The sequence below is a fragment of the Grampus griseus genome (genome assembly GCF_964374135.1).
Source record: "Grampus griseus genome assembly, chromosome: 1".
NCBI lineage: Eukaryota > Metazoa > Chordata > Mammalia > Artiodactyla > Delphinidae > Grampus > Grampus griseus.
In genome coordinates this window covers 16,510,201-16,537,212 of record NC_139017.1, presented here as the reverse complement: position 1 = coordinate 16,537,212, position 27,012 = coordinate 16,510,201, and the positions used below count along the sequence as shown (strand labels likewise).

At 38.1% G+C, this 27,012-nt stretch overlaps 1 protein-coding gene across 1 annotated transcript in view; it reads right to left on the bottom strand.

Annotated features, from left to right (window-relative positions):
* RRP15 (ribosomal RNA processing 15 homolog) overlaps nt 1-27,012 on the bottom strand; it is a 47,799-nt gene that overhangs the window by 18,108 nt on the left and 2,679 nt on the right. Inside the window, exons 2-4 of the mRNA XM_082678978.1 lie at nt 17,156-17,430; nt 14,615-14,712; nt 12,013-12,214 (exon numbers count right to left, since the gene is read on the bottom strand). Coding sequence (XP_082535104.1) covers nt 12,013-12,214; nt 14,615-14,712; nt 17,156-17,430 — 575 coding nt within the window. The remainder of the gene's footprint in view (nt 1-12,012; nt 12,215-14,614; nt 14,713-17,155; nt 17,431-27,012) is intronic.

The window sequence follows — 27,012 nt, the reverse complement described above, 5'->3', positions numbered from 1 at the left end:
AGACCAGGATACAAGCAAATGCTCGGTGTGAACCTCGACTGGATTCCAGTTCTCGAAGTTATAAAAGAATCCTTTGAATTCTGTGGTATGTGAATCATACAACAATAAACCTAATTTTTAAAAAAGAATCTCTGGGACAGTATAGGGACTACCTTCAAATAATCATCCCAAACAAACAAAAACTAGGTGGAGAGAGGATAGGCAGACAGGTATAAAACAAACACATGGACAAGTGCTAACAATTTTAGAAACTAGGTGACAGAAATACTGGTCTTTCACATGTTTTCCCTGTTTGAAAATTTTCTATAAAATAACTGAAAAAAAAAGGATTCTAAAATTTCTATTAGGCAAACAATGATTAAATGATATCCAATAACTTTAAATTCCTTGATAAATGAATAGAAAGTCAATTCTAACAGTAAACTTATAAAGAATTTTCTTTCTTTCTTTTTTTTTTTTTTTTTTTTTGGCCACACTGCGTGGCTTCCGGGATTTTAGGTCCCCGACCAGGGATTGAACCCAGGCCCACAGCAGTGAAAGCGCCAAGTCCTAACCACTGGACCACCAGAGAATTCCCCAAAGAATTTTCTAAATGAGTCTAATGAGTTTCATAATTCTGAAGTGTTTTACTATAATATTTTATCTTACTTCCTCCTTAACCAGTTTTAAGGAATGAGGTTTTAAAGTGGGTCATTCCCCAAGTGCTACTACATAACCAGTGAAGGGGAGGTGAGACCCAGAACTCAGCAAGCTGCCTTGCTTACCTCTCTGTCTAGTCTGGGCAGGCAACACTGGGGCTCGCCAGACAGCCCCCCTTCTTTCCAGCTCATCTAGGTGAGAGAATGGAGACAGTTTTCTGTTCTGCTTCTAAAAAAGTACCTCACTATTTTAAGCACACGGGCACTAATGGCTGAAAGACAGTTCTGGAGCAATAGAGACTAGGTTTTCACCCCGAGTCTGTCAATTATTATCAGTGTGTCCTGAGGCAAGTCATTTAATCTGACTTTGGGTTTCTCATCTTTAAATGAGAGTTCTAGTATTTCTTAAAATGATAATTATATAAAAACACCTTCCATAGTACCTGGCGCAAAGCAAACAATAATAAGGCCCCTCCCAGCCCATTTACCCTGTCCCTACCACTAATGCCCTGAGTCATCACGTACACACAGAGCCCCCGACTGAGGACATCTGTGATCTTCTAATGTTCTGCGCACTATTCACAAAGTTGAGAACGTTCAAATAGTAGGAAAGCACCCACTTAGAAACCAAATCCCCCTTGCTAAGGAAGAAAGTTACAGTTCAACCACAGCTTGAAGTGTGGGGTAAGAGAAAGTGGACACATTTCTAGGTCCTCAAAATCTAGTTTTATTACTTTGTAAGAAGAATGCATTACTAGGCCAGACACACCTAAATGAGAGAGAACCTTCCAAATCTAAACACAATTTTTATTCAATTATTAGATAATTTTTGGACGATCCAGTAATTCAGCAGTAGTAACAACAGTTTCCTTACAAACTAACTTCCAAATTCAGATTCATCTTTAACTATTATCTGTTAGGAAAAAATAAGAACTGACTATAAGAAACTCATTCTAATGACATGCTATTGCAAACATTTATATAGTGCTTCCTAGATGCCAAGCTTTCTAATTCTAAGCACTTTACGTATACTAAATCACCTGACTCTCACAGTATCTCTGTGAGGTCGTTATAACTCCTAGAATGACTGTCTTAAACAGAGAAGTATCCTAGGTTTGGTGTGGGTAAGCAACCCATCTGCAGTTAGCGGCAGACCAAGTATTCTGAACCCAGGCGGTCTGGTTCTCTAGTCAGTGTGTAAAATAATTCTTTTGATTTTTAAAAATGCACCATAAGTGCAAACACATGGGTGTAAGACACATCTTGTGCAGGACATTTAAATTAAAAAACAAAAATCAAAGAAAGAAAGAAAAAGCCTCAATCTCACTGATGAAAATCCTATGCAAGCAGCCACTTCAGCCCCTTCAAATAGAACATTTCTTCAAAGCAGGCCAGAAGATGTACGGCACCACTATTAATTTTTATTTTAACAGTAACTAAAGATTTCCACAGCAGCTCCATAATTATATTTTTCACTTATACCCATATTTCCCCCATGTCAAATGCTGTATGTTACCACACTGCCAAACGTACGTTCACTTTGATTAAAACTGCTGTTCAAATCAGAAACCACCCTATGTTAAAATTAAACAGCATATTTTAAAAGTGAGTACAAAGAGAAACTGGCTTTAGGCTGTTCCCATCAACAGCAAAGTGTACAATCATGCTCATTCTTACTTCAAACTTGGAGTCTCTCTTTTGTCTAAACTCTAATCTATTTAGGCATTTTCAGTAAACAAACATTAAGCTGAATTATTTACAAAGTGAGCATTCCACACATTCCTGTTAGAGCCGCTTTCATGTGAGAGTAAAACAGTGTTGCCCTGCAATGTAGGGGCAACTTAAGGACAGCATCTTTCTCCACCCCCTTGCCTGTCTTCCACACCCCCAACTCCTTTTAAAAACGGAGGCCTGGAAATGGCCGGGGGACCACCTAGGGACCTGTGTGAGGAGTCCCTCCATTCCTAGGCTTTCTCCCTTGGGAGGAGAATTCAGTAGGTCTATGAATCAACAGGAATGCACAATTTTAAAAGTACACAGCAATTCAGAGTCTAGGTCTAAGTTACCAAGATACCAAAGAAGCCAGGTATTTCAAAAGTATTTCCACCACTAAATACCTAGCTGTGAAGAAATCACATAGTTGTCATTTATGAGAAATGTATGAGAAACAGAGCCCCCTAACTTACCTCTATGCTTGACACTTAAAGCACTCATATCACAAAATCAGAAAAAAGTAAATACCTAGTCTCTTCCAGTAACTTTTCCCCTTGATTTTGATTGAAATTTGTTGTCCTGCAATCAGTAAGGAAATTACTTTCTAACAGAAACTAGCTAGCACTTTCTCTTACTACAAAATTATTATTGCGGTTTCGTTTTAACAAAAGCCCAAATTGATATATTGACAATTTCAAATAAATGAAAACACTGCAGAAAGTCTGTAATTTCAAGAGTGTTAATAACATATAGTCAATGATCTCCTAACAGCAGCCAATATGCTCTCCTTAGAGACTTAACAGATTTAAATTGCATCACCTTTGCTTCTGTGCCACCTTTAAGGAAACAGGCACTTAAGTTCCAAGAAATCTTACTGAATTTTAGTCAACTTTTCAAGAAAAGAGCAAAAGGAATAATCACAACTTTGAAAGGTAAGGAAAAAAATTAGCAGCTCTAATTATTAAAACCTTGATTATTCAACATACTGGGAAAACATCACTCTAGACTGGTATGTGTTCTGAATGGGGGAAGGAAGGTACTATTCCCTTAAGGATTAAAACTAATCTCTAGTGAAAACTTTTCTTATACAAAATGTAAGTTTTTGTTGCTTCCTTAAACAGAGTGCCCTAAATACAATCTTATCTTAAAAAAAAGAAATTCACTCAAGGTCAACATCAAGGAAGCAGCCAACGTGCCCTGCCACATGTTGGTATGTGGCTGGTACATTCAGGGCTGCATTTATTTGGTCCAAGGGAGGGATTTACAGATTCTGGATTACAGCATTTCCTCCGAATAGGTGACAATTAATTCTTTAAACCTAGAAATGTTTCCATTTCTAAAGTACACTATTCACCTTCCCCGACTGGGTAAACAGACTAACTGTCCTCTGTGTTCGGGACCCTGCAGAGACAGACAGACTCATGAGCTCCTGCACTAAGCGGCCTTCACACACACTGCTCTTCGGGCCGCCTGTTCCTTTGTGTCAGGCTTCCCGCACTAACCCAGGGCCTCTGCCCCGCGCTTGACGTTTTTGACCTGATTTACTGTCATTCGTCTCATTTCTCATTACAACCTGGAGCAGACATTGCCTCCAAAAGTCTTTACCTCTCAGACATGTTCCACCTTTTACAGTCTTGATTTGGTGAAAGCTGTCACCATTTCTGAATCTCCCAAGCTGTCGTCGACCTCACAGTCACCCCACCCACAGTCCCTCCCTCTCCTTCATCCCTCTGAATCAGGTGAGTCCCAGACCCAGTCAACCTCAAAACTGCCTGTCAAATCTGGCTCCTCTTTTCTTCTCACCCCCATGCAACCTTAGCTCACCCCCTTTTAGTTCTCCCCTCCTGCTCTGATTACCACAATAGCCTCCCACTGGTTGGTCTTCTGACACTGGCTTTACATCCTCCAGCCTTCTTTTTCTTAAAAATAATCAAACCTTATCACATCACTTACCTGATGAAAAATTACAACTGGCTCCCAAATGCCTAAAGGATAAAGTCCAAATTCCTTAACTGAAGGTACGAGACTAAAAAATCTGATCCCAACTTACTCACTAGCTCCCCACCCGTCAGCAAACACCCTATATTCCAACCCCTATGGAAGAAGAAAAGAGAAAAGAAAGAAAATTATAAAGAATGTGAAAAACTGGAAAACTCTTAGGCTTTTTCCCCTTACAGTAGTACAAAGATTGGCAGTTCTTTTCCTCCTAACCAACTGCTTAAGTGTGCCTTGAAAAGAAGTAAAAATGAGATGCACGGTCTCTTTTTTCCTTGAATTATTACTAGTGAAAATGTCTACTGTTTATGGCTTCGTTCTCTGATGCTTATTTCATTTAAGTGTTTTCAAAGACTGTCTCAGTATAGGCTGGTTTCAGCAACACTGAACACTTGTTCCAATTTATGACTTTCTTCACGAAATTCTTTAGCTTGAAGGTAAACACTTCAACAGAAGTATCACTCACTGCTGCCTCCTTCCCTATTATCATCTGAATTCACCATTATACAATGAAAAATGCTTCTTCAGTTACTCAAAGCACCTTTACCTACAGGCTAGGTTGGTTCAATGGATGAACTAGTGCCACCACTACGTTTGCTTCATGACATTTTAAAATCAAAGCTAAGGTTCTTATATTCTTCCAAAGCACATTCCTCTTGAGAGTCACATTTTCTATGAACATTCTCACATCATAATTTTTCCAACTTTAAAACTTTCTAATTTCATGAGCTAACATCTATACCACCTGGAACATGTACTAAAACAATTTTTCAAATGGTTTCTCTTCTCGTTTCTATGTGAAATATTCGATGGACTGATTCATTCAAAGAACCAACCTCCACTGAATTTGACATTCAATACTTTACCCCAAATTTTTATTTTTTGGCTAAGAATCACTCTTTTCTTAGGCTTTCTAACTTCCACTAACAATGTTGCATTTCATAGCCCTATCTCACAAAATATAAATAAAATAAAAAATAAAAATAAACTAAGTCCCCTGTATTGATTTAACAAGATTTACTGTGACATGATATGATAGGGAATAGAGAAAACAATGGGCATAAAAGTGGATACTGGGTAGTGAACTCACCAGTAAGTGACATACTTCTGCATATAAGCTTTACAATATGAGGAACTTTTTAAAAAAGGAAAAAGCAAAAAAAAAAAAGTGTTAAATTTGTGAATGCCAAGGTGTAATGTGTTTACATTTATTAACGTGATGTATATCATCTGTACAAATGACCTGGCTTAACATGATGAAAGAGATACACAATTATTTATTAAGAAAAAAAAATAAACCATACATATGTAACTGAAGAAACAGCTCATTTTTTTAGAGATGAAAAATACTTAGAATAATAACTGCCCTAGGCACTAGAGTGAAGGCTTTTTTTGATTTACAAATATTAGCTGTTATTTCTTCTGAAACAAGCCCATCAAGTAACTTTTTGTCTTACTTCACAGTACCCAAGCTCAGCTCCAAGGAGTAAAGTACAGTAATTGGTGACTCAAATGTAATTTAATATATCAGTGTGACATCTTTTAAAATACTTGTAAGTCATTTCGAAATCTCTTTCCCTAAAAATGATCTTTAAAAAGCAATTACACCTTTTCTGCCCTAAGGAGGGGTTTCTAACATATGAGTTCCCAAGTACTTTGCTCTAGAAATAATGACTACCTACAACAAAATTAGGAAAGAAAAAGATTTAAAAACTTCTAAGGGCAACAGCATTATCCAAGTCAGCAGGATCAGAGGAGGAAAAATGTCTTGATAAAGAGCTAATGATATGAAAGGCAGTCTTGGAACATATCAAACAGTACTCCAATCTAGGCACCAAAAGCCTTGAAGAAGATCATGGTTTTAAATGAAATAAGCAGACTTTAAACAGCTGAAGTTGTAGCTCACAAAAACAGTAAATATAAAAACATAAAATGAAGTAAGTCAAATGTAGATGTATAGTGCACAAATACATATCACCCTTAAAAAAGAGTTATAAATCATAGATATGTGACTTGTAAAGAAATGAATTAGTAATTCTCGTTATCTATCAATCAGATTACGTAACAAAAAGTAACAGACTAGTCATATTTTTTAAAAAGCATATACTCTCTTTTCTTCTTTATTTTCTAAGAAACAATGCTAAATGCACATGTGCCAGAGCATGAATCTAAGTATCTAAAGACTCTCAAAGGAAGAGAGATAATCACAACGATTGTTTCCAAAGAAGATGCAAACCCATAGAAATAGAGGTGAATATATCTGCTTCACTTGGACGTTTCCCTCTTTATATGGCTAAAATTTTACGAAGTGTGCCTATAATGTATTTTTCAAACAATTCACTTCAAAACATTAAAAATTTCAAAATTTAAAGGTTTATTGTTTGTGAAATACTTTCTAATCAACTTAAGACTACCAGTAATTCCATTAAAGCAATAAGAAGCTACGACAGATGAACCTTTTTGCTTTTAAAATAAAAAGGAGGTCTTCCAATTAACCCCCAGACATGCATTTATCTCCAATTCTTACAGGAAAGCCTACAAAAATTAAAATAAAGGTATAAACGTTATAAACATACAAGGAAACAATACAGAAGGGAAAACAATAGGAGACACAATATGCCAGCAAATTTTGGGGGGATGAAAACTAGACAGAGTAGTAGCAACCAATTAACAGAGAAAAAAATAAGCTGATGTTTAAGTGACAAACAGTGGATCCATGCTCAGGAACTGGGGGCAGTGGGCGGAGGTAGGGGTAATGGGTGTGATAAAACAGAAGAATGGCTGATAGTCCGTGTAAGCAGCAGTTATTAGACCTCTTGGCCCCCTCGCCAGCTTATGGAGGCAGGTGACTGACACTAACATGGACAGCAGTTTACTCCCTGAAAATATTAAACCAGAGAGGTCCTGGACTCTGGAGCACTGGCTAACACAAAGAGCTTGTACTGGATAAGTCTACGTACTGAATGCTGGAGCCCCAAAGACTATTCCTACATTCTGCTCCAAGAATACTGGCAGCAAGTTCTTACCCCATACATAGGCAGAGGATTCTTAAGAGTCTTCTCTAGGAAAGATATAAAGTTCCAGAAGAAAGTCCTACAGAAGCTGACATTTGGACATTCCCCAACAAAAGCACCAACTCTCTTGACTCTTCTATAGCTGAGCTCACCAACCAGTAAAGCCTGGGCTCATGCTGGGATGCTCAATCCATTCTCTAGTACTTTACTCGTAAATATGAGTAGACACTGAGGATCGCCATGTACTAAGGAAGGCCTCCAACTGGAAAGACTGAGGCCAAAGCAAACAGCAAAAATGAGCTCAGAAGAGACTAAAACAACGCAGAGCAGAAGACAAATTTAAGATGCCTATAATTAATTCCCCAAAGAGAACAGACAGTGCATTCGTGAAACAATAATAGGATCCCAAGAATAAAACAAAGGAACAAAAAGTGTTCTTCAAAATTAAAAAATATGAAGTCATATATTTTTAAAACTCAATTTAAGGGCTAGAAATCAAAGAACTTCCCCCAGAAAGGTGCCAGAGAGAGAGAAAATTAGAGGGGAAAAAAGTTATGAAAATAAGAGGATCAATCCAGAAGATCTAACAACCAATTAGCAGAAATTCCAGAAAGAGAACACAGAAAAAAAAAAAGGCACAAAAATCATCAAAGATATTAAATCCAAGAAACCAAACAACGTGTCTAGAAGGGAGGAACGTGAACTTCTCACTGGGTTGAGAGAGCCACCACGGGCTCAGCACAGGGAGTGAGCAAGCCGCCCGGCACATTTCACTGCAGAGTTTCAGAACAGCAGAGATAGAGAGACGAGCCCAAAGGTTCCAAGGGGTAAAGAACCAGAAATCAAAACAGCACAGGGCCTCTGACTGGCAAAAAAAAAAAAAAAGAAAGAAAGAAACAATAACTTCAAATCTCTGAGGGAAGATTATTTCTAACACACACATCTATACTACATTAGTTTCCCATGTCTGCCATAATATCACTACCACCAAGTGGGTGGCTTAAAACAACAGCCATTTAGCGTGCCACAGTTGAGAGTGTGGCCAGGCCCCCCTTCCTGAGGGCTGTGGGAGAGAAGCGCTTCTGTGCTTCCTCCAGCTCCTGGGGGCTGTCGGCACTCTGACTCGTGGCTGTCACTCCAGCCTCTGCCTCCGCTGTGACACTGCCCCTTCTGCTTCTGCCTGTCAGATCTCCCATGTGTCTCTTACAAGGACACTTGTCACTGGACTTAGCGCCCATGCAGATAATTCAGTATGATCTCTTCATCTCAACATCCTTAACTTAATTACATCTGCAAAGACCCTTTTTCCAAATAAGGTACATCACAGCTTCCAGGTATCAGGACGTGGACTTATTTCAGGGGCCACCATTCAACCCACTACATATATCTAGCCAATGCATCAATTAAAAATGAGGATACCCAAATACGTTCCCAGAAAGCTACTGGTAAATGTAACCTCATCAAAATGAGGGAGAAAGCCAAGAGAAAATAAGACATTTAGTCCAAGAAACAGAGACTACTGCACAGGGAAGAGGCAAAGGGAATTCCCAGGACAGTGATAAAGCAAAGTCGAAAATAGACAGTGCCTAGCAGGTAAAAAACAATCAGTCTGGACTGTAGCAGGGTGACCATGAAGAAAATAGTACTGAGAAGGGTTTAAGAGTTCTTTTGAAGAGTGTAGCAAGCCTTTGGTGCATAAAACAAAGCAAATGTTAATTCCAGGAAAACAAAAACTGTAAGGAAATAAAGAAAGAAAATATTATCATATATTACTTGGCTTAGCAGTGAATAATGTTTACATCGAATACAGATTTAGCCAAAAACATGAATATACTATATTGGAAGGACCGAGTATGAGATGTATGGGGTCGAAGGAATGTTAAGAATGCCAATTCTTTACCTTCCATAAAAGATAATATCTAATATTGATAACAACACAGTATGAATATTATTTAATATATGGAGGTAAACACTAGAAGAAAGATCTATTACCTTGGGGCGAAGGGACAAGACAAGGGGTAGAGGGGGATGGGGAAGGGTATTTTATTTAGTTATAGTTCCCTTTTGGAGCAGTGTTCCTATTGCGTTGCAAATAAAATTTAAAAAAAAAATTAATGCAGCAAAAAAGAAAAGGTTCTGAGAAAAGTAACTTGTTCAGGGCCGTAATATAGCTAAGAAACGTTTGTCACAAGGTCTCAAAGTTTCTAATATCTTGCAGGAGTATGGAAATTCTTGAAACAGGGTTCTTAAATCCCCAAGTCACATGTCTTCCTAAGGATTCAAAAACGGACAAACAGACAAACAAATAAACCAACCAACCACACACAACACCAAGAGCACTCCTGAGGTATACTGACAGTAATGGACCCGACCTCTATGTTAGATTATTACCACTCTACCCAGCTTTGCTTAATATAACACGACTGGCTCTTGTTTGTTTTGAACTTTAATGTCACAACCACCGGGTAAAGGGCCTGAAGATATGAAGGTCTTTCTAGATTGGTATCCTGACAGACAGCTGCCAGTGAATCCAGTTTATATGTGGATGGACGCTAAAGATTTCACAATATTAGAAATAAGAGATTAAAAGCCTGTGTTCTGAATACCATTATGCTCAGAAAAGAGACACCAATGAGCAACTTCCATAAAATCTCTTCTGTCAGACTGTATGAGGAGAGAAGGAGCATTTATTAGGCAAATGTGTAGCAGCAGTGGTGCTAGGATAAGGTGAAATAAGAGAAAAAGCTGAAATCTTATTCTCTACTTAATTAACGTCCTCCTTTATCCAGTCCATTAATACATGACTCATTTCCGAATGGTGTTTTGGCACACCAAACCGATTCCCACCTTGGCCTTCCCTCCTTCTCTTCAATTGCCTTAAAAGTCCACCTATTTCAAGTAACCTACATAGACTTAACTGTTCTATGTCCTAAATGAATAATATAGGTTACTTTGAAATTCTCCCCACAGATGGGAATAGCCACTTAATTTATAGTCTATTGTACCTAGTGTAATTGATGATAATAGTCTAGACATACTAATTGAGAATTTGTATGTTGTCATGTTAATCTTATTTACTTGAGATCATGTGTCTGTCTGAATTGTAAGCCTTTAAAAGATACAAGGATAGCACCTGGTACAAATAGGTACTTTACGTTTTTCCATAAGTATAAGATCAAAATGAAAACAAACATTTTTAAAAGAAAAAAATGTGCCAGGGTAGCACTGGTGTGGGATAGGTAGTTCTAGAAACAAATTACTTTTAAAGCAAAGCCACTTTGGTTTAAATCTCAAGGAATTTTTGACCTTGTCTCAGATTAGTACCATGCCTGTGATCACTCAAGTAGAAAAAAAGAAGGTCAAGGGCAAAAGAGCAAATGGTAACAAAGAAAATGCAATAATTCCACTGAAAAGAACCCTTCATGTATTTTCATAACTCATGAAAAAACTAATCCCAAAGCAAAAACAAATGCTTCTACTAAAACTTACTTTGAAACCAACGAGGAAAAGGGAAAAAAAGTCTTTCCTTTTCCATTGCCCCATTAGCTCTTTCTCATCCAATGCTGCTGGATCTTTCTCCAGTTCTTACAGTAAAATATCATTACATCACAAGTGAGAACAGAACACAGCCTGTTAGACTTTTTAACTAAAAAGTACAAATCCCCATGCACAGTATTCATGTGTTCATAATTACTTCTGACAAACACTTTAAAAAGGCAGCACCAGTGAGCACCACATTTACATAAATATACAAAATTTGAGTCCTTTGATATTCAAGAGATCAGCAAAGTATAAACAGCTTAGAAAATTTTTGTCAAAATTAGGTAAAATGGCCACTTAATCAAGAAACTTGAAAAATACTTCAACACTAGGCAGCATGAAATTCCTAAATGCTATTCTTGCCAGAGTTCCCATTGTCTTCCCAAAATACAAACAAAAAACTTACGAAAGCAACTCTAGTTTCCTGATTGAAGTACTCTTTGTTGGCCATAGAAACCAAGCCATCAAATCCAACTATGTACTTTGCTTTAATTTAAAAAAAAAACACAGCCCTTCTGAGAGTAAAGCACATTTCAGAACCTTTCACCTGGTACAGTAAAAAGAAAGCTAGTGGGGGTTCATAGGTCAAAAGGCTGGAGAAGCAGAGATTCATGCCAAAGATCATGAAAAGTATTTATGTTCTTCATCTCCCAAACAGCCAAGTATCATCAAAGCTGCCTCAGCACAAGGATGAATTCTCACCATATTTCCCAAAGCTCCAATTCTTCATTTCAGAAGTTACACACCATCACAATTACTGCTGTGGGTAACAGTCTCAATTGAAGCTGTATCCCTCACTTAGTCTTCTACAAAATGCACAAAACGCAGGATTTCAGATAGGAGAGAAACTGCTCTTGTCTCTAAAAAATTTACCTGAATCTACTGGTTCCTGAGTTCTAACAACATCTATAACTGGCAACTTCCATACTGAATAAGTCATCATGAAATTTAAGAATACAAACTTTTAAATTAGGCTGTGGGCGTGTAGACATTTTAATAAAATCTGAAAAAAAACAAAACAAAACCAACCCTATAATTTTATAGTATGCTTTTTCACCTCAAAACTCTAAGAGCTGACATCTGATGCACTGAATCCTATCTAACGGTCTTACCTGTTTGGCTTTTGAGTTCTTCCCAGTCAAACATTTCTCATTTGTGCTTCCATCCATTCCTCTGAGAACACTGATGAAATCTTTCTTGGAAACAGTTGATATCAGCTTAGCACGCTTTCTAATAGAGCCTCCAGCTTCTTTAACCTTTTCATCAACGTTCTTCTGATGCTTTTGAACAGCATTAAATAATTGCACCACACCCCTATAGAACATAAATGACCAGAGCAATGTAGTTAAGTAACAATTACAACTAGAACACAAACTCTGAGGACAGAAACAATGTATTTTCACTGCTCAGAAAAGAGGCACTAATTTAATAGGCACTCAAGTGAAAAGCGCTGAATAAATCTGAAAAGTGAACATACATTTCAATGAATGAATATAAACTTCTGAATAGAGAATAAATATATGTGGATTGATTTGTGATTTTTTTTCAGCTTTAGTCTTTCTAAATCAACTTTTGTACAACTAGAACTAAGAATCAGAACTAAGATGTTTTAACACAAACATCTACTTCTCAAAATATAAAGGCTTTACAGTGTAAATGGAATGAGCACAGCCTTTATTTACAGTTAGCTGTCTAATCATCTGATGCTAGGAAAGATTTTCTGGATCTCAATTTCATCTGTAAATGGGAAAAACAATACTCAAGAAGCTCAAAAAGTATTCAGCTATGTTACCTGCAACTCTTATAAGACTAATTTAAAAAAATATTTTTTGAAGTACTTTGTGCTATAGTTAAACTCACCGAAAGATAAACTCTGAAGATTAAGAACTGTCATGTCCATTACAGTAGCCACGAGGCACACGTAGCTAGTGAACACACAAAATATGGCCAGTATGAACTGCAATGTGCTCCAAGTTTAAAATACACACTGGATTTTGAAGACTCAGTATGAAAAAGAGAATTTTAAAATCTCTTTAATAATTGTTTTATATTGATTACACGCTGAAATAATAATTTGACTACACTGAGTTAAATGTATTATTTAAATTAATTTCACCTCTTTCTTTATACTTTTTTCAATGTGGCTATAAGAAAATTTTAAATTACACACATGGATCACATTATATTTCTACTGGACAGCAATGATTTAGACCATTAACATCCCTTCCAGCTCTAAAATTCTACAACCTATTAATTTTCCTGCTCTAATCATCACTGGCAGAGGCAATCCGCCACAGGCCCTGAGCATCCCTGCACGTTCTTGCTGGGTTCTTCAAGAATGCAAGGCCCCGACTGCTCTTTACCCAGGCCATTTCTCAGGGTTGTGTTTGCAGTACGCAACCTTGAAAGATGAGGTAATGTCTCCCCCCGGACAAAGAGCAGGCTTGTTACCATTCACCATAAAAGCAACAGACTCCCAGGTACAGAGTTCCTCTCCTGTAACACAACCCACCACAGGCACAGGCATCCATCTAGGGCACCTGCACTGCCCCCGTGGGACACAGGGAACCAGTGGGAACGTGAAGCTCTGGCTACTGCTTTTGCCGTGAGTAACAAAGTCCTTTGTCTCTGGCCCACAAGCCTCTTGTCTCCTGCCAGCATCGAAGAAACTTTACCAAGCTGGCTTATTTGTTTATAAGGAGGGTAAAATTCCATACCCTTCACAGCAGGGCTGGGACCAAAGTGAGGAGAGTGAGATGCCCAGGGTATAAAATTTAAGGAGGCACTTATTCTCTGGCACTAATCCTGCACTCTTCTAAGCTCTGCACGGGTATTAATTATTTAATTCTCAGAGAAATCCTATAGGGTAGGTATAATATTCTCTCCTTTTTCTAAGGAAAAATAAACTGAGACAGACAGAAAGTAAGTAAATGCCCAGGGACACCCAGCTAGCCAGCCAGTGTGCAGGGACAGGTCAGCAGTCTGGCTCTACTGCTCCCTCTCTTACCCATGCAGCCTCACTGTCTTACTGTACAACAACCAGATGGACTGTTGTAGGCAAACAGGACATTTAAGGGAATTCCACTAAATGTAATTGCTATATTCTTTAAGCAGCAACCCAACTGTTACCTCCACCGTGGAGCCTGCTGCAACTCCCCTACAGTCTCCCATCATATGTTCCTAACACATCAGACGTACCTTTATTTACAGAGACTAGAACTCCTATACGTAAGTGGGCAAAGACGATGCAGCAGCCACCAGCTTCTATTTATCTTTGAACACAGAGGGCAACAAATGAATGCTTGGTGTCAATGATAAAAAAAATGCTGAGTGAAAGGACAGCATGAAGCTGCTATAATGTGTAATTTGTGACGTCATATAGTGCAAAATAACAAAAATAATCGTCTAGCGCCATAATTTAAGACAAGCATCCTAAGAGAAATGCAGTAAGAGGTCTGATTATACTGTTCTTGTGACTATAAAATACAAGATGATATGAAATAGGTTCATACCAAATATCCACTTAGCACGTTATATTCTTGCCTCACGAGACCTCCAAAATCTGCGGTTGAATCCAGTATTAAATAGGCAGAGGCTCAGACATAAATCACTTGGCTCTGAGAAGGCAGACCTTAAGAATCAAAGCTAGTCAGAAATGGATCACTCCACAGCTTTAGAGTACTTATTTTTTAAAGGGCAAGAACACTGTCTTACCTCGTTGCAATTCTCTGAAGATTTCTCTCTGTTTCTTTGTCTTTGACAACATCTGGCTTTACTCTGCACATCATTTCCCATTCCCGCTTCTTATCAAGCTGTGTTATAAATATTGTTATGTGAAAGAATATTAGGCATTTTTGAAAGTGCAGCATACTTTGATATGATACTCTGTGAAAGGACAAAGGTAATAAATCATTCTGGCTTAGTTTGTCACAGGGACTTTCAAAAACCCACACTTTCAGGGGTTCGGCTCAGGGAGCCTGTGGTTAGCACTCCGAGTGTCATGTGAGAGGCACCAAGTGAGCTGACGGCAGGCTCTCTGACAGCAGGGGCCTGGAGAGCCGCCAGCCGGGCAGGACAAGGCAGGGTGTGCGCAGCCCCGTTCCCGCCCTGCCATCACCAGATCCTCGGAGGGGAGCATCAGCAAGGCTCCAAACTACCCTCTTCCGTAACCACAAGTTTAAATACCGTTTCTCTTTATTTTTAGAAACTGACTTCCTCAGCAGTCAGAACTATTAAGAATTTGTATCAGCTTTGAAAAGAATAGCGTCATATCCAGATATACCCTGTTTATACAGTGACTATTTTTCTTTTCTCTTATGGCACATCTGACCAATATCCTTGCCAAATATGGCATATCAGTCACAAACTACAACAAATTGATTCTTTGCTATAATGCAGAAATAGAAAGGGATCAGGAGATAAGGAAATCTCAAAGACAACACAATCTAATTCAAAACTGTTTTCCGGGGGTATCCTGGTCTCAGGTACCTGATTTGGTAGCTCAGGTACCTCAGCTTCTCCAGGTCCCCTCCTCAGGCCAACCTATCACCAATATCAAATATATTGAAATGATGAACTAATCACCAAGAAGCTGATGAACATCAAAACCAGTAAGAATCAGTGGAAAAAAGTCTCCTTTTATCTTTTCCTTTTCTCCATTCATTTAATCTCTCATTTTGTATTAATAAAAACATCTGATCACGGTAAAACCAAATCTTTGCTCTTGGTATCAAGATTACTCTGATTCCTTTTTAAAGGAGTAGATTCTTCCCCAAATCATGTAATTTATTTTAACTATCATGAAATTCATTATCAGACTATGCCAGAAATTAAAAAATCTTACTTTTAAAACAGTTGATTCTTAATTTTCTATTGTACCCAGGGGATAACAGGCATGCAGGATCCCAAAATATTTTTTAACTTTGAAATGTACTTTTATACTTATGATTAGAAATAAGTAGCCAATATTCTGGAAACCAGTAATATTTAACATTAAAAAACGATGATAATTTACATAGCCTCTACCCAGAAATATACACTCAGAGTGTTTGTGGCTGCTGTGTTGTGTTTCTGGTACCCACACGAGTGCTTTCAAGCATTATGTGGACAGTACCATCTCTAGCACTCAAAGCTTTGGCCTAGAGCAGAGTTACAGACTCGTTTCTGTTGGCTTCAAAATGCTGTTCTCTCATTGGAACACGAGGACTACAGGTAATTAAGGATTAAAGCCTCTTCTAGCTTTTGCCAGATAGAAAACAAAGATTCAAATTTTCAGTTGAAAAGCTATCAGTAAGATTTAGAGATAAAACTGATCTTAAATAAAGTACAATGAGAATATCGAATTAATAAAAGAGCAGGTTGTTTCTAAGAGCAACACTTGAAAAGTTCCATCTTTATATAGCCTCTTATAGAGAGCCAACCAGTATTAGGAACAAAGAAAACATTCATCTTGAAACAAGATAAGGGGATGGTGAACTTAAAAGGAAATAAATGCCATTGAAATCTATTTTTCTTTCATTTTTACCTATAGCATAACTCTTGGAAATGAGTACTTTTATATTGTCAGTACGATTGTAGAAAGTTATTTTTCTCTCATTAAAAAATACCTATTTCAGTAACCAAATATTTTTAGACATAGAAATACCTCATCAGGGGATATAAAACCTTATTATTGTTTCTCTATCTCCTCTGTAATACACAACAGCAAACTTAAGTCCAACTTTTGGCCTTTCCCTTTCATTAGTAGGCGGCACTAGTCTAACTTCTTCCACCAGTGGTTTAACAAAAGGTACCAGGAACTCAAGTTTATCCAACAGTGAAACAGTTTGTTTTCAGAACTGCAACCAACCCCTGACAATGACATCATCAAAGATTTATACCATAAAACAGATTTTGAGCAAAAAGTAACTAACATGATTCTATTAGTTCAGAATTAATAAAGTTAGTATCTGGACAGCTAAGTTGAATAAGATTTCAAACCCAGGAGTCACTGTCACATGTATAACTACTTGATTTTAAAAGGATAAATTTCCTTGGCATTTACATTTCTATTGCTTTGCTTAGATGAACAAAAGTGAACATGCTCAACAGAATGATTCAGACTAGATTTCTGAACACAACCTTGGTTATGCACCCTCACGTAAAACGCAAGTTACAAACTGTAATGTTAATTGGACAAACACTGCAGGGAACAATCTGGTGCAGATTAGAACTAGACTAGACAACCTAATCTACAGAACAACTGGTAGGACACACCTGTTTTCTTTTCTCTAGTCTCTCTTGCTTTAACTTCTCTTTTTCCTTTTCCAGCTCCTTGTTTTTGACCAGAATGGCGGGTTTACTTTTAGGAGTCTTCTTGTTAAGGATTTTAGCCATGGCATCTGCCCAGCCCACGTTAGTTCCAACGCTAGCTTCTACAGCATTTTCACTGACATCATCACAGGGCTCAGCTTCATCCTCATTGTCAGCTTCTACTGCTTCTTCACCAGAGGAAAAGTGATCCTTTTCCGATCCACAGCTTCCTACAGAACCTAAGAGTAGAAACAAATTAAACTTTAAAACCAGAGGCAGACCTTGGCAAGGCCATGGTAAGACCCCGGGGGCCCTTCCTAAGGCTAACGGTTCTCCATCAGTCTCCATTCTTGCAAGGGGAGACTTTTCCGAGTCCCACAGCTGCAGAAATAGCGGAGAATGGCAGGACCCTCCATCCTACTGCCATCCTCCCCCAAAGACCTGGCCCAGCCATGTGGACGGGGAGGCCGCAGTGGCTTCAGCACCCAGGACCCAGGGAGTAGAAAAAAATCCAACAGCCCCACCACGTCTTGTCATCAAGGTGGTGACAGACGCTGACATGGTGCCAGTGCAGAGTGTGTTCAAATCCCCAGGCTTTGAGTCATTATACTACTTGAGATGACTAATGAAGGTTACTTTAAAAACAAATAACAACAAAAACTTTAATCTGTCAAGAAGATGGTATAGTGATCCCATGGCACAGAGAAGTCAGATTAGGTTCTCTGAGGGCTTTGGCCCAGATGTTTAAAATTCTGAATTTGTGTGCAGAAAAATCTAAAAACCAACTTCCTTTTATAGAAGCTGCATATGACATTAATCAATTGGGGTGTTTCAACATTTCTGAAAAATAATCTAATGAAGTGATACGTGCCCAGGGTTTGACTGCACTGCTGGGTGACTGAGTGAAAATATCAAGTTCTGGGTTGAGGATACAAATTCGTATACTGTTGAATTTTCTCATGCGGAACCACCAAAACAAGCATATACAGGTTACCAGCAAACTATGTCATCATGTAAGATTCAAACGGCTGGGATCAGAGGAGTGGCCTAAACAACAATCCAGTTGGTGACCTTACTCAAAAATCACCTTGCCAAGAAGCTCTGGGTACTTTTAAGTTTTGCAGCCTGTCTCAAATTCTGAAGCTCGCTGTACTTAAACAACAAGAACACAAGCGCCAGCACAGTGTGCGGGTAACTATATGATCCAGAGCCTTCTGAAGAGCTTCTGCTTTGCTCTTCAGAAACCTATGGAACTATTAGGAAATACTTCAAAAGTAGTTTTATATCAGCTTATGGCTACGATCAAAGTGAAAGGAACTGAATGTGTAATCAGCTCTTCAATTCTGAGTGATCCTCCCTAAACTCTTGACTTTAAGCCATGAATTAAGAGAACTGCTGAAAAGACCTGACTTTTAGCTAGTTATCATCATATTTACTTTTTGGTATTACTTTTGCATAAACCTTTTTTTTTTTTTCCCCCACGGGCCTCTCACTGTTGTGGCCTCTCCCGTTGCGGAGCACAGGCTCCGGACGCGCAGGCTCAGCGGCCATGGCTCACGGGCCCAGCCGCTCCGCGGCATGTGGGATCTTCCCGGACCGGGGCACGAACCCGTGTCCTCTCATCGGCAGGCGGACTCTCAACAACTGCACCACCAGGGAAGCCCCAATACCTTTATTTTTTAATTGTTGAGAATTCATGAAATAAAAGGATGGAAAACTAAACATTTAACATATTGAAACTAAACTTGTAATATATTAGAAAAAAGCAAATAAAAATATATAAAACAAAACATTTTATACACATATAAAAATGAGCCTCAAGCACAGGAGTAAAAAATGAAGTATCTTTGGGCTTCATGCAAATCTAAGGTGATATAAGAAATCTTACTGCCTGCAATATAAGAAAAAGTATCTAAATTTTGCCAAACAAAAGCTGAAAGCACTATCATTCAATGAAAATCTGAGTTTCTGCTATATACCAGATTCCAGAGTCACATTATTTTTCCCCCAGAAGCATCTCCTAGGATCAGTGTTCCCTGGGAAGTGGGTTGAGAAACAAAGTTTGGAGAACATATTTAGCTGAAAAACATATATGTTAATATCGCATATGTTTATTCCTCAGTCAGCAGCACTAGACAGGCACGAATAACAAAATAAACAATTCTTTGAAAAGTACTTCTTCTAAGTAAGCATTTATCCAAATGTAAAGAGGCACAACAGCTTAAAAGTTTGTGTCAATGAAGAATCTCTGAGTGATTAAAAGCAGAAGTCTTTACTAGCTCCTGGCAAAATGTCAAAACTACAACACTGACATCTAGTGTTTTGTCCTGATGAATTCACACATAAATTGCAGCGAATTTCAGTTTCACCTACACTGTAAAGGCAGCCAAAGGCTTTATGGTTGTATAAGCCACTCCAGTTTCTCCATTTCTAAACCCTGGCTATTTTTCTTTGGTGTGTTTCTTATCCAGCCTGACTACCACAACATGCATGTGATGGACAAAATAAATCCATGACGTTTTATAACACCATTTCATATCACCTGCACTTACCCCACCAATTAAAAAAAAAATCCCAAAATAATTTACTGAAGTCATAATTTTTATTTTATTATTTTTTTAAGAAGCTCCAGCTCAGAAGTTTTTAGTCACGCATTCACTGCCGATGGAAATGATGATATTTTTTATAAATTTAAAATGCCACTGTAATGAGGTCTTCCAGCATACTAAAAAACAGGATTTACTTCTAGGATACCAAAAATAATCACTATGCAAATCAGAAAATAGAACTGGTCCTTAAAAATTTACTGTAGCCTATGAGGATGAGATTTTTTGAATTGACCATGAACTGATATTTAAAAGAAGTTAAGTGGATGTAGATAAGCAAAAAATTCCTTTGAAGTCGTGTGTGTTATTTTAAACATTAACTCTAATTCTGCATTCTATTTTAAAAATCTGGAATAGGAAGGGCTACAAAGAATGCTTATTGGAAGTAATAACTCAAGGTTCCAACAGAACTTTCTGCATTCATGGAAATGTTCTATTATCAGAGCTGCCCACTAGCCACCAGCCACAAGAGCCTACTGAGTACTTCAAATGTGGCTAGTACAGCTGAGTCACTGAATTTTTAACTTTATTTAATTTTAGTTATTTCAAATTTAAAGTGACTAGTGGCTATCATATTGGACAGGGCAGGGTTAGACCTCTGAGATAATGAGGTAGACACAGGCATTTCTCCATCTCTTGCTGCCTTTTCCCCAAACTTCCACCAGCCTTTCAAACTTGCCATCTGTCCCTGATCCCAGATATATGGTTAGCTGCTGGCAGAAAAGTGAGCTACTTACCTTAGCCTTTGGGATAAAGTTTTTAAAGAAGACTGGGATAAAGTTTTTAAAGAAGACTCGCAGTCCTTCAATATTTACCAAGAATCGTGAATGAAGACGAAGGAAGGCGAAAATGAAAAATCAAATTCTCCTCGAAGAAGCCAGATGTTTAGTAGGATATATAAATTAGTTAAAACCGATTGTAAAATTTGGTTTTACAATCTGTAAAATTTGTAAGTGTTCTTCTAAAAGAAAAACAATGAAGAAAAGGGTGATTGTTTAGGGGTATCTTTTACAAAGATGATTTCAAGTTGTTTCTTAAAAGTAAAGCAAGAGTTTGAATGACAAGAGAAGGAAAAAGGCCAAAGAAATAAGTTTCTACAATGAGGCCAACTGAAAGAGGCAGGGGGCAAGATCACTGAATCTAGAACCAAAAACATCCTAGATTTGAGTCAATGCTCTGTATTAAAATTAAAACTATTACTGTAATCATCATTATTATTGACATTCCAGGCAGAAGAAACCAGCATGTCCAAAAGCACGGGTATGTTGAAGAAGGTAAGATATTTATAAAATAACAAGAAGTTCACACTGGCTGAAACTGGAGATTTGGGGATTGGACGGTAAGAATTGGGTATGAAAAGCTGGTTGCTTTACATAAATAAGCTGGCCTGATTTATCATACAAGAAATAAAATATACATCAAGCCCCAAGTTCTGCACTATAGGTGTGTACTTCCAGTAAGTGGCCAAACTGCTAGTGCTTTTTTCTCTTACCACCTACCTCAAGTCCTTACTTTTAAAAAAGTTTCTCTATTGGATTAAGAAGGTTGTTCTTTTAAAATACAAATATCATCTGGGAGCATTAAGGCTATTGGTTAACCTTGATATTACTTCACACCTTTAGAATTTACTCTAAATCAAACAGAACTCTCATAAAAATTTCACTGAGATCAGCTAGCAGTGGCTAAAGAGTAAAGACACAGAACTCAGGCTGCCTGATTCAATCGTATCTCCAGACAGAAATCTATGTAACTTTTCTGAAGGTTTTTATGTTCTCAACCTTAATTTCCTTGTCTGTACAAATGGCAATAAAATAGTATCTACTTCATCGGGTTTTGTGATAATTAAATGAGTTAATATATACAAAGTTCTTGAAGAATGCCTAGCCCATAGTGAATGTTTACATGTCAATTACACACCACACACAGGACACAAACAACGTGGCTGTGGAGAAGAGAGGAACAAAGAAGAAATAACTGGTGGCTGGAATCTACAGGACATGTGAGGTGCTGAATGGGAAGCTTTAGATGATCAGTTACAGCACAGGGTTTAAGAGCTCAGATTATAAAATTAGGCAGACTTGGCGCTACGTCCTGTTTCCATTACTTCCTACCAGGATAATCTTGGGCAGGCAACCTAATCCCTGTGTCTCTGTAAAATGGGAATAAAAACAGTACCTACCTCACTGGGTTGTTATGATGATTAAATAACACATGAAAAGCACTTAGCACAGCGCTGGCACATAGTAGGCACTAAAGAGATGACAGTAACCAGAAGACAGACAAAGGTACTAAGAACCTGGGAGCCAGAGCAGGGGGGAATCCCAAAAGCTTTAAAAAGGATGCCAAAAAACTGCGGGGAAGGGGGAATAAATTTTCCTTCCACTATAATTCTACCCACTGTCTTGGCTATCGTCTATAACCCATGCGCCAGGCGTTCACGGTGAGAAGCCACCTTTGACTCTATTTCAGAAGTGGTCGGTGTCTCCATCCTACGCCTTTCCGAGCACTCTAAAACATGTGTTTAGGGCTAGGTGCTATTTAAAACACTTTTTATGCGTTATCATTTAATCCTCACAATACTCTCTGAGTTGCTATTATTCTATTTACAAAGGGAACGGTTCTCAAGCTTAAAAAAATGGCCAAAGTCACAAAGTTAATAAGGTAGGATGATAGGGCTGTTGATTTCTAAGGCACTACAAAGCTTTGAATCAAAGATTCAGCTCAGACTAATGTGTACTGAAATAATGCAGAAAGTATTCACAAAATAGCTTAATAAAGCTTGAATTAAAAAGGAATTTCTCTCTAGGCCACAGGTAACAGAACAGCCACTGCTTGCGCCCATTCTCATTCCGCCCCTAGCTATGCAGAGCTCTACAAAACTACTGCTCCCCACTCCAGGTTTAAATCATCTGTTCCGATCGATCATGTCACGTGATCTTTCCTGCCCATTAGTACTTAATTTAGAATATTCAAAACTGATACTTGAAAACGTTTTTAAAAAGCATTTACCTCTTAAAAAAAAAAAAAGGAAGTTACCCCAGGTTTCCATAAAAATAACCAAAAATAAAATGTAAGTTCTACCACAGGACAAACTATCGGATGTGATTACTGTGTGCTATCTGGGCAAGCCAGAGCAGACAGAGCCTGGAAGTAGTCTGTTTCCTGAGTCTGTCCTATAAATTGCTAAACCACTCAAGTAGGACTATGATATACTTCATTTCTTAGGCATGTTCCTCCTTTGCTATTTAAGTAACTTAAACGATGAAGGAGGCTATAAGCTACAGTTTGATGAAAAGCCCATTTATCTGCTAGGTTATTACATCTTGAATACTGTTTTGTAGTTTATCAAAAATGAAGGGATAGCTCCTCGGATCTTCTAAACCGATTGCTATCAAGTCTTGTGTTAGAAGTATATGGCCATTTTTCAAGTATGTAACCAGATAATTCAGAAAAAAATGAAATTACCATTCCTCTCTACTAGTTTATAGGCATATGGACACAGTCTGTGAGGGAGGGGTCAATCACTTCATGGCACTGGACCAAGGCTTTTTTCACTTGGGTTGATTCACTGACTACAGAGCTTTTTTTTTTTTTTTAATAAAGACTATTAGTTTAAGAAGCAAGTAGGTATTGTGTCTAAACCTCCAACAGTGCATAAATTCCATAAATCTGAGTAGGTCAATGATAACTCAGAGGTAGAGGTTATCATACTCTTCTTTATAACACGTGATATCATCACCAGTGTTCTCATTTTTTTCATGATTTACTGACTGGGAAGGCTAGGTGTACCTTTGTTTTTTATTTAGACTACAAACTTAAGAGCCAAGTATACATTGTATCTAAACCTCCAACAAGGTATCAATTCAATAAATCTGAGTAGTTCCAGGTTAACTCACTTAAGGGTGGCATCCTCTCCTTTATAATGCTTGACATTTATGTGTTACTCGAATGTTGACTACGGCATTTTACCTTTCAAATACCTCTGATTCGTGATCATCCGCAATTTTACTATGACCAGATTTCAAACCCTACTGAAGAGTATTACAATTTACCAAAACTTCAGCCTGAATCATTTTGCTATCATTCAAGTTTATATTACATACAACTTCTGTTAATTTTTAACTTCAGCTAAAAATACCTGGTACATGAGAAAAGAGTGTAAAAATCACATTAAGAGAGTTTTCCAATTTATAATAAATGGATATTGAGTACTACACCATGTTTCTTATGCCAAGTTCTGAGACACAGCTGTAACCAAAGCTTTCAAGGTCTCTCCCCACTGAACTAGGAAACTTCTGCAAAGTCTGACAAATAATACTTAAGAGGTTTACATTCATAAATGCACAATTTTCTACCTTTCTTAAACAATGTGTCAAAAGAAGTTAAAGCCAGAAGATAAAAAATAAAGTTAAAACAACACATGGGTTATACCTGTGTGTTTTCTATGGAATTTAAGTAGCATCTTGCTAAAGGAAGTTGCTTTCAAATGTTGATATAAGGCACATCTCTATCAATTTTTATGAACCAATTAAAATTCAAAGATAAGTCTCTAGTCTCTAATTCAACTTCCTGATAAAATGAGCTGGTACACTTTAATAATAAGTCTATAATTTGCTGATTCCTCATGTGTCTGAGTCAGCTTCAATCGTCTGCCTTTATAATCTCTCAGAATCCATTCTCTATAAATTTTTGATAACTTAATAGTTCTGCCAAGGCCACATGTACACAAATATCTGAACTAGAAAAGCTGTTTCCATGGTTCACTTTTTTCCAGAAATATCTGATTTCACAAGAGGAAAAAAATCAACTTCTTATATTAAATAGCAAATTCTGAGTTAAAACAAAGGAAAACGTCCCATCCAAAGGACCTACATTACTGAATTTATTAAATAAAAGGCCCTTTATTATTTATGTCTATTGAAGAGACACATTCTAAATCCTGAAAGAAACAGCAGAGGGAGACAACTAAGTAGAAATCTAAAGGACACACAGAAGCTGGTTACGAGAAAGTGAAGAAAAAATAGCAGCTACTAGGACAGCATAAGCATGGCTAGGAGGGAGGAGAGCAAATGTGTTCACGGAACGAGGAGTTCAGAAACTGTGACGCTAGCGAGCTGGGGGGCGACAAGGTGTGAGCCTTGAGGAGTAAGCAGCCGTCAGATCGTGGAGGCTGGGTATGCAGACTACCACCAGTTCACAATGATATAGTCCATCCTCCTCATTCACTGGCTTCTGTATTTGGGAAAATGAAATTATGAATTCAGCCTTGCAAATATATATATATATATATATATATATATAAATATCTTTATTGGGGTATAATTGCTTTACAATGGTGTGTTAGTTTCTGCTTTATAACAAAGTGAATCAGTTATACATATACATATGTTCCCATATCTCTTCCCTCTTGCGTCTCCCTCCCTCCCACCCTCCCTATCCCACCCCCCCATCCCACCCCTCCAGGCGGTCACAAAACACCGAGCTCATCTCCCTGTGCTATGCGGCTGCTTCCCACTAGCTATCTTCCCACTAGCTATCTACCTTACGTTTGGTAGTGAGAGTAGTGCCTCTTTGGTAGTGCCTCTCTCTCGCTTTGTCACAGCTCACCCTTCCCCCTCGCCATATCCTCAAGTCCGTTCTCTAGGTCTGTGTCTTTATTCCTGTCTTACCCCTAGGTTCTTCATGACATTTTTTGAAGGTCTGTGTCTTTATTCCTGTCCAGCCTTGCAAATATTAAGTGTGAGGTATCTATGGAACAACTAAGCATAGACAACCCATAGTTGTCAAAATCACTATTATTAATCCTGAATTTTACCACAAATACATGACTAAATGATTAGATTATGGAGTAAGAAGGACAGAATTAAGAGACAACATCCTGCAACTATGGACTGAACAGTTTTCCATTGGGAGGCACAATGGAAACAGTATCTCCAAGCCTCTGTCTCCGCATCTGTAAAACAGAAACGCCATCAGCTACCTTGCAGGGTTACCAGAGGAAATTCTAATCTTTTTTCTGGAGAAAGCTCCAGCTTATAAACATCACGGTTATCAAGGGCTGGAAGGCTTATTGGGTGGTCAAGAGATGGGACTAGCAGTTTTGTTAGATCAGAAAAAATGTCATGATCATTAATCCAAATATTTATGAGTAGGTGCCTTGTGCCAAACATTAAATGCTTTACATGTATGAGCTCATTGAACCTTTGCAAAAATCCTGAGGAGACACTTATCACCTCCATTTTAGGGATGAGGAAACTGAGGCAGGTCACAGTAAAGAAGCAGTACAAACACAGGTGCCTCTTATACAACTGAGTAAAAGTGATCATTCATTTCTAGAGATAATACATGGATATTAGGAGAAAAGAAGGAAGGCTGGAATAAGGGAGGAATTAATGAAGACTACACAGTTAAAAACAGCAGAAGGAATGCTACAGAAATCTGACCACAAAAACACCCCTTAGTGATGGAACCTCCCTGAGTGGAAGAAAAATCTGTCTCAACACCAAGGTTTCCTCATACCCAATCTTTCTTAAGATTCTATGCCCTTGCTCTTTTACTTTCCGGAGAGCTTTTTTTTTTTTGATCATCTCTATCCTCCTGGTTCCTCAACCGTATCAGCGGAGTTAGGGGTCAGAGTAAAGGCTCTAGAGCAAACTTCAGTAATGGTCGTGTCATTTACCAACTTGTTTATCAGCTTGTGCATTGGGGGAGCAAGATAAAACCTCTCTGTGTCTCAGTTTCTTATAAGTAAAATGAGGATAATAATAACCCTGTCTCACACGGTTGTTGTCAGAATTAAAGTGATACATAGGGAGCTTAGAAGAGTACCTAAGCTAATATTATTGTTATTATTACCTAATTCCTCTAACAGTATAGTACACCCCAAATTTATGGTGCTACAAGTTTATTTGGAAGTTGGTTATCTGGAAAATTGAATGCTTTCCTTCTGAAACACATTTCAAGTGGGGACCTTCTCTCTGTCTTCCCTGTACTTTGCTAGTGCAATCCCTGAAAGAGTTTTGCAATTGCCTGATTGTTCTGGCTCTCTATGGCAGTCACCATACAGTTAGCAGTGATGTTTATAAAGATGTGTCGCCCTCTTGCTTAAAAGGTCTCAAGTGCTCCGTACTGCCTACAAATAGAGAATCCTATTTCCTTCATATGGCAAACAAGGTCCTTTACAATCTGGCTTTATCCTCTGTTCCTAGTCTCAGT